This window comes from Salminus brasiliensis, chromosome 14 (assembly GCF_030463535.1).
Source record: "Salminus brasiliensis chromosome 14, fSalBra1.hap2, whole genome shotgun sequence".
In the NCBI taxonomy this organism is placed as follows: domain Eukaryota; kingdom Metazoa; phylum Chordata; class Actinopteri; order Characiformes; family Bryconidae; genus Salminus; species Salminus brasiliensis.
Genome location: NC_132891.1, coordinates 12,021,479 through 12,035,530, shown reverse-complemented (window position 1 = coordinate 12,035,530; position 14,052 = coordinate 12,021,479). Strand labels below are relative to the sequence as shown.

The following is a 14,052-nucleotide window of genomic DNA, read 5'->3' as shown; positions in this document are numbered from 1 at the left end:
TCCTTTAGGCCTATATCTATTATATTAGTCAAGTAGCTCTAGTGCAAAGCTCAACTTCAGACACCAACTATGACTTGATCCATTACATTTTGGTTAAAGAAAAATGTTTGCACTTTTTATGTTTTGGTGAGCGAGTCCTTTAAGCCTATATCTATTGTATTAGCTAAACAGCTTCAGTGCAAAACTGAAGTAAACCTAAGACACCAACCATGACTTCACGTCATCAGCTACATTCTGGGTAGAAGGGGAGGTTTTGTATTATTCAGTCTACAGACGTCCACAGTTAGCTGAGGTGTGTTAGGTTTGGGGTAGAGGTGAAAGCAGCAGCAGGGTAGATCTTCAGGAAGAGAGTTGGTGACCACACTGTCGCCTAGAAAGAAGGTTAAACGACTGCTAACCAAGTAGAAGCAGCTTTACCTGCCACATCTCACCAGTAGGTGGCGGTGGAGACTTCACAACAAAAGACTCCTAAAGCAGCGTGACTGGAGTGCTGTGTGATTTCTGGTCAGTTATGTAATGCGTTAGAGACCCATTTCTAGTCAGAGATATAAAAAGCAGAGTTCTTAAGTAAGAGAGAGGATTTTATACCTTGTTTTTGTTCTCTCTGTAGAAAGCCCTACGAACTGTGATATTTTGTATCGCGAGAAGCAATTCAAGACGATAAATAAAGCACTGCTATTTAATCCCACTTCATTGATGTTTGTTGCAAATCATTTTTTATGTATTTTATTAAACATTTGGCTTCTTCTGAAGAAGGTTCTTGTGTATCAGTAGCTGATGTCCAAATCAGTCACATGGTAACAATAAAAGATGATTCTGCTTGCTTAAATGTGTGTGTATGTGTGTATGGGAGGGGTACATGCGTTCCCCAAGCACTGACAGCAGGGTTCTTGAAGTCTAGAATCGAGAACAGTGGTCAGGAAAGTCACGACAGCTTCTGACAGGCTGGACTGGGAATGATTGTGAAGGGGGAAGACTGGCTGGGCAACTTCCAAGTGTAAGAGTCTGATGCTGAGGCAAGACGTGAGCTTCCAGTCTTCTCTCATAACAACGTTCATTAGTGTGTGTGTGTGTGTGTACCTGAGTGTGGCTAACTCAGCCAGCAGGCTAGACTGGAGACACCTGGACTGGTACAAAGTCTGAGCTTGGCTCCCGGCTTTATATCGAGGCGCGCTCCAACCAGGAGGGTCCTACCACACCACCAAGGCTGCGTGAAACTTCTAGAGGAGGCTGAACGGCAGTGGCGCACACACGCATACACACACACACACACACACACTCACGCACTCCCACTGGACTTCAGCAGCTCTTCTTCTTGGGCTCTCCAGCAGTTGGTACACTCGCTCGTTATGATGGATCTAAAGCTGTGGGGATGCGCGCTGCTCTTTCCCCTTCAGATATTACTGTGCGTCCTGAAGGCAGCCGTGCGCTTTTTGCTGCCCCCGAGGCGCAAAGACCTAGGGACTGACGTGGTGCTGGTCACCGGAGGAGGCAGAGGAATCGGCCGTCACCTGGCCATAGAATTTGCCAAGCAAGGAGCCAAAAAGGTACCAGAAATAACAGCTCTATCCTACCTGAGCTGCGCTTTAGGACGCGCAACTTCACGCGTAATGCATGACTCCGTTTAGACAGTTGCGCAAGGCATTGCCATTCTGAAGGCAGTTACACACAGTAAAACGAGGTAAACGTCTTGACATTTCCACTTTGATCAATTCTCCAGCGTAGATCACCTGCATCCAAGTTTGTGTTGGTGTCACTTTTTAGGCAACTAATCAGTTTAATTAGCGTAATATTTGTCTTTATTATATGGTAGAACAATAAGTATATTTTAATTAACGTGTCATTTCTGTGCATGGCTTAATGTTATTACCGCTAGTCAAGCTAGAAAGGGGCAGTTCACCAAAACATAAACTTTATACAAATTATCCCTCACTCCAAAGATGTGGTTGGTGTGGGAAACTTGCTTATTAACTTTTGCATTCATTTTTCATTTTTGCATGTATATCTATTATATTCACCAGGTAAATCCAGTGCAAAACTGAAGTGAACTTCTGACTCCAACCATGACTTAACATAACCAACTACATTATGGTGAAAAGTTTGTAAATTTAAGCATTTGGTGAACTTGTCCTTTATCCTTATATGTATTATATATAAGTAGCTCCTGGGAAACCTTAAGTAAACTTCAGACAACAGCCATGAATTAGTCTGTTCCACCACATTTTGGGTACGGGAGAATGTAATGTATTGGTTGTAAAATTGATTTTCGGTGAACTAGTCCTTTAAGCCTATATCTATTATATTAGCCAAGGACCTTCAGTGCAGTAAAGTCAACTTCAGACAACAACAAAGACTTGACTTAATCAACTACATGTTGGTTCAATTTTATTATTTGGTGAACTGGTCCTTTAAGCTCATATCTATTATATTAGCCACGTAGATCCAGTGTTGAACCAACCATGACTTCACTTGATAAACTGCAGTTTGGATAAGGGGCAATTTTGATAAATTAGATTTTTGGTGAAGTAGTCATTTCAGCCTATATATTGACTTGGCACATCAGGTGACAACTTTAAGACAGAAATTGTGTTGATGTGACATACTTGTGTATTTGTGTGTTACCACTTGTCACATTTGAATCATGTCAATTTCAGTGTGTGGGTGATGTCTATAATAATATGTTAGGAAATGTGCCAGTGATTGTGTCATTAAACAATTATCAGCAGTCCATGGAGTACCCTATATAATCCTTTATTAGCACTCAAGATAAAGAATGGAGTGATTGGATGTCTAGAGAGACTAAGCATTAGCAATGCAGTGGGTTTCACTGAGAGGTAGAACCCCCCCCCCCCCCCTTAAAGGAATAGCTCAGTCAGAAATGCTAATGTTGCTAACAGTGAATGAAAGTGAATAGCTACCAATTAACATTATGCAAATGACATCATTCTAATTGGTGTTTAACTTCCATTCATTGTTAGGCGTGTTGGCCTATTTGCCTGAGCTACTCCTTTAAGACCTTAATGGAGTCTGTGTATTGTGGTTTTCCATGTGATGGCCTGGTTAAATGTCCCCAGCCAACAAAAGTTGGAGTGAACTGCCACTGCCCCCGAACGCAGAGTCGCTTGTGTTTCATGTGCCTCCTCGGATTCTCCTCTGCGGGCACACAAACACAGGTGTTTCCTAAGCCTTTCTGCTTTTACAAATGCCCAACAATGGAGTGCTGACAGGCAAGACTGACTGTTTTGTTGAGCTTAAATGATCTATGACTTTTTAACCTCCATGCTCATACTTCCCTGTGTTGGATGGGGGAGAAAAAGACGTAGGATGAAGCACAGTTCAACACATTATCACCACGTTTTTTGGCAGTACAGTCAAGATTGAGCTTTGAAACTTCCCTGACCCCTGAGCCCTGACCCCTGTTATAACAATAAAGCATCAATGTTTCCAACGAGATCAATGACAGGCCTACCTGTTCGACTTTAGAACAATATGTGTGTTTAGGTGTGAGAGAGCGTGAGAGTGTGTATATATATATATGTGTGTGTGTGTATACATGATGAGTACATGCCTGTGGCTGTAGGTTGGTGCATCTGTGTGTGTGAATGGATTGCATGCAGGTGGTGTAGTAGGCAAAAAAGCACCTTACAGATTGGTTACCACAACCAAGTTCATTGGCAGGTCAGCCAGCTTTAGTAGAGTAGGGCTGATGATGTCATCAGTGTTATTGTGCAGGCTTCTTACTCCCAGAGGAAAAGACTCAAATGGAAAGCCAGAGGAGTTGAATAAGTGCACAAATGTGTGTGTGTGTGTGTGTGTGTGTGTGTGTGTGTGTCTGTAAGCCAAACTGATTAAGCATACAAAAGTCAGGAAGACCGTAAGTGTCAGTTCCTCTCTTTTGACCTGTTGTTCACTGGAAGATCTTGGAGAATGCTGTAAAATGCTGGTTCTGTTCTGCAGTGAAACGTGTATATTTAACATGATTAGAGCACCTAATCACTTAAAACCCAATATTAGCTTCTACGGTTCCAACAACACACATCAGTTCAGTAAAAGTTCAATAAATATTGCTTTTTAAAGTAGACCACAATTCACTAAACAGCTTGTGAGTAAGCTGAGGGACAGGGGTGGGAAAAGCTCTCTAAAAGCCTGAGGAAACAACACTGAGAGGAACTAAGACTCAGTTATAAAAAGCAGTTCCCCCCTGGGCCGCACCGGAAAATTAAAATATGATAAACAAATGAGATTTCTAATGAAAGAAATGGGATTTACTCAGAATCTCACTTGGATCATTGGAGAGATCCCTAATATAAAGCAATGTACAGTACTGTGCAAAACACAGAGAGCATTTTTTCAGTATTTATTTATTTCAATTTATTTAAATGTTCCGTTTAAATAATAAAACTTTCAGCTGCATACAAAATACCCAGAAAATATAATTTTGTTATCATTTTTTTCACATTTTTGGCAAGTTACCAGCCTTGACAACTACATACATTTATTCTCTCCTTCAGTGTTTGTGCAGAAATCTGCAGGGCTGTTTTTCCACAACCTTGAAAGTCCAGTCAAGTGTGAAGCATTTTTTATGTCTCTCACCTTCCACGTCATCCCAAATACATCCAAACTGTGGACTAGGTTGAGTTCAACTCCCACTGAAGTCAAAAGGGTTTTGTCTTGGGTGCTTGGGTCCATCGGTTAGAGAAGCAAGGCTGGCAGCAGAAGGTTGCTGGCTTGATCCGCTAGTGGTTACTCCTCCCTACACACCTTCATTACTGAGGAACCCTTGAGCACCTAATTGCTGGGGTTATCTTGCTTACTGTGCACAAAGGATGAGCTTAATCTGATGCTGAGGTCTGGAATCTGGGGTAGTTGGTCCATCATTCTGAAAACACCAGCAGCTTCAGTCTGATTCGCAAAGATTCTTCTTCATCTGGTTTATTATTTCTCATCAAGAGATCAGCTCCACGTCCTTTCAGACGCACATTGTTCTTCTAACTGTGGAAGCTTAGACAGAAACACCAGTGGACTTTCTGCGTCCTTATGCATGTATATTATCTTAATAGCTTAAATATGTCCTGATGTTGTAATTAATGGACAATTTGGTATTGTATGGCTCAGACAAAACCTTGTATCTCCATTATTTCCTTTTGTCACTTTTTGACATAATGTGAATCTGATCAGGTTAAAAAAAATCATGATAAATGGACCAAAATAAAAGCCCAAAATGACTTGGAATACAAGCTTGTTACATCGACTTCCACTGAAAGTTAAGAAGCCTTCTTTTACTTCTCTTGTAAAGTTGCCATTTTGGACATACAAGGATTTTGACAGCTGCAATATACAGCCTGTTAGATATTATAACATGGTTGGTAAGGAACTCAGTATAGTGTAAGGCCAGTGTACGGTGTCCAGACACAGAGCTGATACATCAAACGAATACTTTCCATGGTTAGACTGTTATTAGTGCAGGTATGAATCAGCTTCATAAGCAGAACAGGGCTCTGGAACAGTGTGAACCTGCAGTGATAGGAAAAGAAGTCCTGCAGTACATTCATGGTAGAGCGTGGTGGTAAAGGTGTAGAGCCAGGAGAGCTTCCATGCTCCCAGCTGGGCATTGGCCTGAGCCTGACCCCAGCAGCACTGCCCTAATGAGGGGAGCACAGGCTGCCCCCTCCGCTTGTCCTCCAGTGGCCCTGCTGCTTGAACTTTTACTGATAATGGGACACTCTCCGTGTGCTGATTGTGACACTGGTTAGGCACGAGTCAGGAGGCAGATCATTCAGCAGTTGAGAGAGCACACCTGTTGCCTGCTTATCCTAGTGTGCACTCTCTCTCCCTTTCTCTCTCACTCTCTCTCTCTCTCTCTGTCTTTCTTTCTCTTTCTCTCTCGCTCACTGAGATATTATGCAGACAAAAAAGGGTTCATCAGGCGACTGAACCGTGTAATGCCTTTGAACGTGTGCGAGTGTGTGTGTCGGTGTGTTTGTGTGTGAGTGAGAGCGAGAGAGAGAGATGAAGACGGACGGGGTGAGGGAGGAGGACTCATTTTTGCGTTACCTCTCTCTGACCTCCCCTGAATGACAGATCTAATAGCCAGTGAGTAGAGCGGCCCACGCAGGCTGACCCCGTCTGCTATCACTCTCACTGGCTCTCCTGCAGCCTCCTGCCGAAAGATATGGGAATACATCTCAGCCTTCACCCCCACCCCAACACAACCCCCCCCAATGAGGGAACACCAACACATTGTTTGTGTAATAATGTTTGGAAATCATAGTGATGGTCGGATGTTCTAGGCTGTCTTGTTCATGAACCTGCGAGAGCATTGAACTACACTCTTAAAAGTAGGGCTAAATCTTAAACCTTTATGTTATGTGGGCCGTTCTTTGCCATCACACATTTCGTTACAAAAAGGTTACTTGAAAGAACCATCTGCTGTATTAGTAAGATCATTTAGGCCAGTTGTTTTCCAAATTTTTGCTTGGAACCCAGCTCACAACACAGGGACGGGATTGCTTCTATCCTAGTTTCATCCAGTTCCCACCTACTAGCCAGGTCCTCCCTCTTAAACAACACTACTAGCACTGGAAGGTTGAAGGCTGTCCTGTAAAGCACCACTGCATCTTCTCAAACTGCAGCTAACGCAACGTCACTGAGCACCTCAACATGCTTGGAGCCCATTCTGGCAAGCATTGCACTACCTGATTGGGTGGGGGGGGGCAATCCTGCCCACCAAGAGAGATCAAGACCAGTTATGCTCTCTGGACTCAGGATTGCAAACCTGAAGGTCTTCCTGCTGTGATTTTGCTGGCTTCTGACAGCTCCTCCTCTTCCTCTTTTAGGTGATTCTGTGGGGGCGCACTGAGAAGTGTCTGAAAGAGACCTGTGAGGAGATCTCCAGGGCAGGGACAGAATGCCACTACTTTGTGTGTGATGTGGGGAACAGGGAGGAGGTGTACCAGCAGGCCAAGGTGGTGAGGGAGAAGGTAATGTAAAACCGTCTATGTTTGCACAATACTGAGAACACTTCCAAGGATCCAGAGCTGAATATGATTTCATAGGATGAACCTACTTACTATTTCTTGTGGTCAGCGATGTCCATAAAGAATGAATGTGCTTTACTGCAGCCAAAGGATGAGCCTATTTGCCTCGAAGGCATGCTCTGTGAACAGCAAAGCCTCTGATTTGATGTGTAGAAAAGCTGAAGGAAGGCTACACTACCACCTTAAAATTTATAGACTGAGCTCCTGACATGAAAACCAAACAACTTTAGTGACCCTAGGAACCGTTCAGAAGATCTCCAGGCTTTATATTCACTGCAACTTGAAACAATAGGATCCAAAATCTTGGACTGCTAAGGTGAACACTAGAAGAAGTGGAGTTCCACTTAGAGAAATGATCTTTAAGCACAAAAGTAGGCTACATACACTACAGTGAAACATGCAATAATCACAGACGTGTGGTTTTAAGCAGTGCTATACTCTGTATATGGAACCAGTCCAGACTGAATGTTTTAATTCCTTTAAAGGTTGGAGATGTTACCATTCTGGTGAATAACGCAGCAGTGGTTCATGGGAAAAGTCTGATGAACAGCGATGATGATGCACTTCTGAAAACGCAGCACATCAATGCACTCGGTCAATTCTGGGTAAGTAAAGAGCCCAGCGCTCATTTTCTTCCCTCTAAGGAATACAAGAGGATCGTCCCACTGTAACCTTCCCCTGAACCCGACAATTGCACACGGCTTTCTTTGTGGATTTCAAAACATTCTTACTTACATAAACACATCCAAGTCATTTGGCGTGCTATCTGTTTTGGAATATTCCCTCATAATTAATCGATGTTATTGCCAGGAGAGGAAAAAGTGTGCTTTAAACATCGCATTCCTCACATAAAACAATCAGAGGTTCTTGTATAGAAGAACTTCTAGAACAACAAACCCGCTCAGGATAGCTGGCTGCTCTTCAAACAACCTCCCAGAGTTTCATTTCCAATAAAAGATTGAAGCTGAATCTATGTTAAAAGAACCTTCATAGGAAACCTGATCGAATATATAGGTCCAAACTCTGGTCACACTCTGAAGGAATTCACAGCGGATGATAATCAGAGGTGGCGTTCACATGTTTTAGATATACGTCGAGTAACTAGTGCCGAAGGTGGTAGTGCTTTGTTGTGCTCCTAACTTAAAACACATGGAGGTTTTTGGCAGAAGAGCCTTTGATACGCTAAGGCACGGTAAGGCCAGTGGATCGATGTAATAATAGTAGTTCACAGTCATTAATCCTGTGACTTGAGATCAAACGAACAAATGCGGGCCAAAATTCTGCCAAACATCTGCTAAATCAATCAAGACTTCTAGTTGGACGGATTACTTTCTCTTATGGGATGTTCCATGGCCTTCGTACAATCCGCATCGCTTTTGTGCTGAAGCTTTTCTTCTTGTTATTGGAAATTCCTAAAGCTAGTCAGGGGAATAGCAGTGAAAAGTAAGAACAATGCCGAATGTGTCCCGTCTCTCCTCCCCACAGACCACGAAAGCTTTCCTGCCTCGGATGCTGGAGCTGTGCCACGGCCACGTGGTATGCATCAACTCCATCCTTTCTCTTTCTTCCATCCCTGGAGCCATTGACTACTGCACGTCCAAAGCCTCGGCCTACGCCTTCATGGAGAGTCTGACTCTGGGCCTGCTGGACTGCCCAGGAGTGGACTGCACCACAATATTGCCCTTCCACACAGACACAGAGATGTTTCAGGGCATGCGAGTCAGGTAGGTTATGAGTTAGGCCTTGTTCTGTCTACATGTGTCTAGACCTAGCTGAAAATGCTGGCATGCATGGAGATAGAGATTCCATGCATGCCAGGGTTATTGTGTGGCTCATTTCTGGCAGTTTCGGAGCTCAAAAGTATTGAATTTGGGGTCTGTTGATAGTAGCTGTTCTGAGTGAATGATGATTATGAAATACTTTCATAAATCGCTCTGAGCGTCTGCCTAATGCCATTAATGTAAATGAGGGTTAATACACTAGAAATAAGGTCATTCACTCAACTGTAACACTTGGTTTAATTTGCCAGGTTCCCTCAGCTCTTTCCTCCTCTGAATCCTGAGATGGTGGCCCAGAGAACTGTAGATGCAGTCAGGACCAACACTGCTTTTGTTGTTCTGCCATGGACCATGCACTTTCTTGTCGCCCTAAAGAGGTGAGTTTCAGACTTCTACTGTTGATGTGAAGTGTCCTGTTGAAGCTTTCTGTTAAAGCTCACTTACTTACTTTACTCACTTGCTTCCTTTCGTTTCTAAAGTATCTTCTCTATATAGAGAAACTGTACTGTAGTCAAAGTATAGAGACGGGGTTAAAGGTAAAATGATTCTTATTGATAATAATAATAAAAATTGACCCTTAAAGGAATGAAAATATTTTTTTTGTCCGAACAAAATGTTTACTGCAGTTAAAACAGTTTGCTAATGGAAGTCTAGGCAAAATGTCTAACTTTTGAAAATAAAGTTAGCTAATAATGATTTTCATCATGGATTAATCTGCTGATTATTTTATCCATTATTCGATTGATTGCTTGGCTTTTTAAAACTAGAAAATAGTAAGAAATGAGTGGGATTCTTTTTCAGTTGCATTTGTTCCCTAAAACCAGTCCTAAGCAAATGTACATGATATAATAACCATAATTTTTTTGAAACAGTATAACTAACAGCAGTATACCACTGCAACCCTATTCGAGATTTGTATTTTGTATGTCTAAAATGTAGGGAGTAAAAATTGAAAAAGTGATGGAGTAAATGTAGAATTCTACATTTCTTCATATCTTAATATCTTTTAAAAAACAATACCAATTATACTGTATCAATTTGAATGGTGACAGCCGCATGTCTAAATCCTCACACACTTGCCTCAAACTGCATGAAACTGTCATGGAAGCCTATGTAAACTTTTGCTTTCTTGCTATTGCTTTAACTAAATCACAGGGTCATACAGCCCTTCATCATCAACACGGACAAAAAAGTGAAATATAATTTTTTATTCAATTAATCCAGTCTTGTGTCTTGTATCTTGTGCTGTTTGTATTCAAATGTACCTGTTTACCAAGGCCTAAAGACAGCTGTAGCACTGCTGTGTTTACCTCCCGCAACCATAAATTAACGTTAGATTTTCTCGTTTTGTCCCCCAGCCTTCTGCCTCAGAGTGCTCTGGAGGAAATCCACAAATTTGCAGGAAGCTACACCTGCATGAACACGTTCAAGGGACGGACATAAAGCAGTGGCTCCCGGGAAGCATGGAATGAGAAAAGTGTTTTTCAACAAACTTATCGAGCACTTCAAGCACTCCCCTGTCCCTGCAACGAGCCGAAAACAAGCTGTAGCAAAGGACTTCAGGATCACAGGGACATGGTGTATCACAGTGGCTTGTCTGTCCAGCATCATTTCGTCAGTGGGTGTAGCATGGATTGATCTTTCGTAGTTGCTTGTGCTGGTAATATTGGTGTGTTAGTCTGAATGGCTCGCAGGTTTGCTAGTGAGAGCTCTCCTCGGACCTGTAAGCGTACTGGAGTTAGACTCATTAACCAATAGAGAAACTGGTTTGGGGAACATTCTAGAAGAACATTCAACAAGGATGTCAGACCTTCACACAGATGTCATGGGTTTAGAGTACGTTTTGTTGGTTCTTACTAATTTCAAGAGCTGTTTTGTTGTAATTTAAGACACTGCAGGTTGTTTCTCCGACTCATTTTCAGTAAATCCAGTGTAATCTTCTCCATATTAATGTCAACACTGAATAAACAGTATTTGATATTAAAACAACGCCAGCCAGTGTTATTCCGAGCGTGTTCATGTGGGTCAGAAAACAGGGGAATGTATGTCCCTGGCAGTGAGCTTGTTCCTTCTCAGCCAAAACTCACAGGCATTTCATGGTCAGCATTCCTCCAGAGCAGGCCAGCCAATCATGAGCTCATAGCGCTTGAGGTAGGGTTGTCAAAACACAGGCTCTACTTAACAGGAAAGCACGCTGCAGAGGGTCAGCCACTGGAGGGCTAATGGACGGATTTCAGTGGGTTTACTCAAATAATCAAGGGTTGCCGGCATCGTTTTCAGCTTTGTCAAATGTGTTTCCGTACCCAGCTGTTATAAATGATCATCCTTAGGAAAGTCGTATCCCTTAGAAGGCAAACTATATAAAAATACCCCTGCCTCACCTCTGCATTAGTCATTTTGCTCTCGAGATCAGAGGCTAGTACCTCATAAAATACAACCAGACTAATAACAGGCAGCTGTTGTCCTTCTCTCATTGCATGCCAGGTATAAAACTGTCCTCTGCATCTCAATCACTGCACAGAATCAACTTTTATTAGAACCGGGCACTGTGTGGATTGTGGATGTACCCAACCAAGCAACAAGCTCAGAACCTGAAATCATTTCATGCCAGGCAATAATGCAAGCTGTATGACCCAATCGGGAAAAAAAAGAAAAACAAATAGTGAGACTAAACAAGCAAACCCTAGTCTCCAAATGTCACCATCATCAGCTTTTGCTTTTGCTTTTGCTGTTTCTCCTCAAAAACCTCTATTGGCATGTTGCGGCCTATTTCTTCAACTGCTGGCAACACCAAAATTAAGCAAGCTGTTTGACTCAACTTGAAACTAAACCTTGGATCTTCGTGTGGCCGATGTTGCCAGTGGAAATCTTTCAGATTGGGATCATGACATGAAACTGTGTCATGGCCCACACGTGTGTTGGAGAAGTCAGCTCAAATCTCAGGGGGCGAGTTCAGAGCAAGGTTAGCCAAATAGTAGATAAATGTGAGGAGGCTGTTGGACGGACAGCTCACCCTGTGATGAACTCTTCGCCTAGCGAACAGAACAGCTTCATGAGACCCAGCACAGGTGGAAAGGAGAGAAGGAGGGACCGTAACGGCTGTCCAGAGGCGCTGGAGGGACGGGGGTGGGGGGGCGTGAAGTCATGTAAAACTTTGCGGCCTCATCACTGCACATATATAACCTACATAGTCTCAAACATTAGTTGGCAGGAACCGTTGATACTATACACTTTCAAAAGTAAAGGTTCTTGTTATGGAGTTAAGGTTCCGTGGAGGTTTGAACTTCTTAACACTCATTTAGGTTCTTCTATGGTATGTTTTTCCCAAGTTTGGCTTAAAGTTTGGTTAAAACACGATCCAGTCCTCTGTATACTCCTCTATACTCCACAAGTTAGTTTGACTCAGATAAACAGAAGGTCTCTGGATGTTTTAACCGCCTGCTGTGTCGCTCTCTAACAAAATAGACCCCTACAATTACAACAATATAAGGTCCTCCCCCTCCCCGCCCACTTCACTCTCATAGGATGGATACAGATACTTAGTTTTGATCCTGACAGTGGTTTTTACACAGCATTCCTTACCTACCCTATTTGTACATTGTACATCCACTTACCACACAGGAGGCACTTAGTAGTTCTATTATTACAGACTGTAGTCCATCTGTTTCTCTGCATACTTTATTAGCCTCCTTTCACCCTTTTCTTCAATGGTCAGGACCCCACAAAGCTGACCACCACAGAGCAGGTATTATTTGGGTGGTGGGTCATTATCAGCGCAGACATGGTGGTGGAGTGTTACTGTGTGTTGCACTGGCATGAATGGCTTGGATACAGCAGTGCTGCTGGAGTTTTTAAACACCTCAGGGTAATGCTGGACCAGAAATATCCAGCCAACAGCATTGTGTGGGCAGCGTCCTGTGACCACTGATGGACTAGATGATGACTAACACAAACTGTGCAGCAACAGATGAGCTTCTGTCTCTGACACTACATCTACAAGGTGGACCAACTAGATAGGAGTGTCCAATAGAGTGGACAGAGAGTGGACACAGTGTGAGTGAACTCCAGCAGCTCTGCTGTGTCTGATCCACTCTTACCGGCGCAACACACGCTAACACCCTCGCCACCATGTCAGCGTCACTGCAGTGCTGAGAATGACCCGCCACCTAAATAATACCTGCTCTGTGGTGATCCTGTGAGGTCCTGACCATTGAAGAACAGGGTGACAGGAGGCTAACAGAGTACACAGAGAATTGTTATAATCATGTATGTAATTATAGAACCACTAAGTGCTCCTATATAGTAAGTGGAGCTGATATAAATTGACAGTAAGTGTAAAAAACAGAGGTCCCAGCCAGCATGCTCATGTGGGGCTCAAATGGTTGGAACGTGGGCTAGGTGGGGTCTGAGTGGGTTTGTACATACTTTGTTACTGGGACCCAGCTGGGCTTCCCAAATGGGCCCCATTGTTACAACCCACCTTAATCTCACATGAGTCCCATCTAGGCCCCATATGCAGTGAACAACCAGGATGGGGTCCATGCTTAACTCCTCCTGGTCCCATCACTGACCCTGGTGGGCATCCGTATGTGGGGCCAACGTCAAACCCAAGGGCAAAACGTTCTGGTTCCCAGTTGGGCTGCCCATACAGGTTCCACCTGGGATGATATTAATGTAATGGCTGATCGGTGCATCAGAACATTGTACCTTGTCTTTTTCGCCCAGCTAAAAAAAAAAAAAGTTTCAGAAGCCCTGTTCTACAAAATCACTCCAAGGAACACTGTATGTTCATTTATATTTGTTTATTCATTAATTTGACCATGATTCAGTGCCTCTCTCATCAGAGGAGATTTCTCTTAATTAAAAAATACAGTCTTTTATTCATCTATAAACTCTCCACAGTAATAAAAGCCCACCAACAATACCAGGAACTTTGCTGTAACTTAAAAGATTCAGTCTTTCTCGATCTGCTGAGGTTTATAGTGCTCTCTTGTGCACTGAACTGAAGCAAATAGCCAGTTCAATTTCTTGAAGACATTCTTTCCACTGAGCACACTCATTCCACTGAGGCATGTTTTTTTTTTTTTTTTTGCTGAAAAGGTCTCAGGAGACGTCTTTGTGGTGGAGGAAACATGCATGAAATTGAGTATAATGGCGACAGTTGGCTGAACAATCTTTGACCTACGATATGAGGATTGTGTTCTTCATCTGGCTTCATTTAACGCTTCATGAAATAC

General features: G+C 43.0%; 1 protein-coding gene across 1 annotated transcript; it reads left to right on the top strand.

Moving 5' to 3' along the window:
• Positions 1-918: 918 nt before the first annotated feature.
• Positions 919-10,804, top strand: dhrs3a (dehydrogenase/reductase (SDR family) member 3a). Its single transcript, XM_072697366.1, has 6 exons — positions 919-1,547; positions 6,837-6,980; positions 7,523-7,642; positions 8,523-8,761; positions 9,067-9,192; positions 10,174-10,804. Exons 1-6 carry the CDS (start codon positions 1,350-1,352, stop codon positions 10,256-10,258), a joined length of 912 nt encoding a protein of 303 aa, XP_072553467.1. The 5' UTR covers positions 919-1,349; the 3' UTR covers positions 10,259-10,804.
• Positions 10,805-14,052: the final 3,248 nt, after the last annotated feature.

Bases quoted from the DNA above. Each gene is read 5' to 3' on its own strand.
- dhrs3a (XM_072697366.1), top strand. From the start codon at position 1,350: ATGATGGATCTAAAGCTGTGGGGATGCGCGCTGCTCTTTCCCCTTCAG. The intron at 7,643-8,522 runs GTAAGTAAAGAG...TCCTCCCCACAG, and splicing joins ATGCACTCGGTCAATTCTGG to ACCACGAAAGCTTTCCTGCC. The intron at 9,193-10,173 runs GTGAGTTTCAGA...TTTGTCCCCCAG, and splicing joins TTTCTTGTCGCCCTAAAGAG to CCTTCTGCCTCAGAGTGCTC.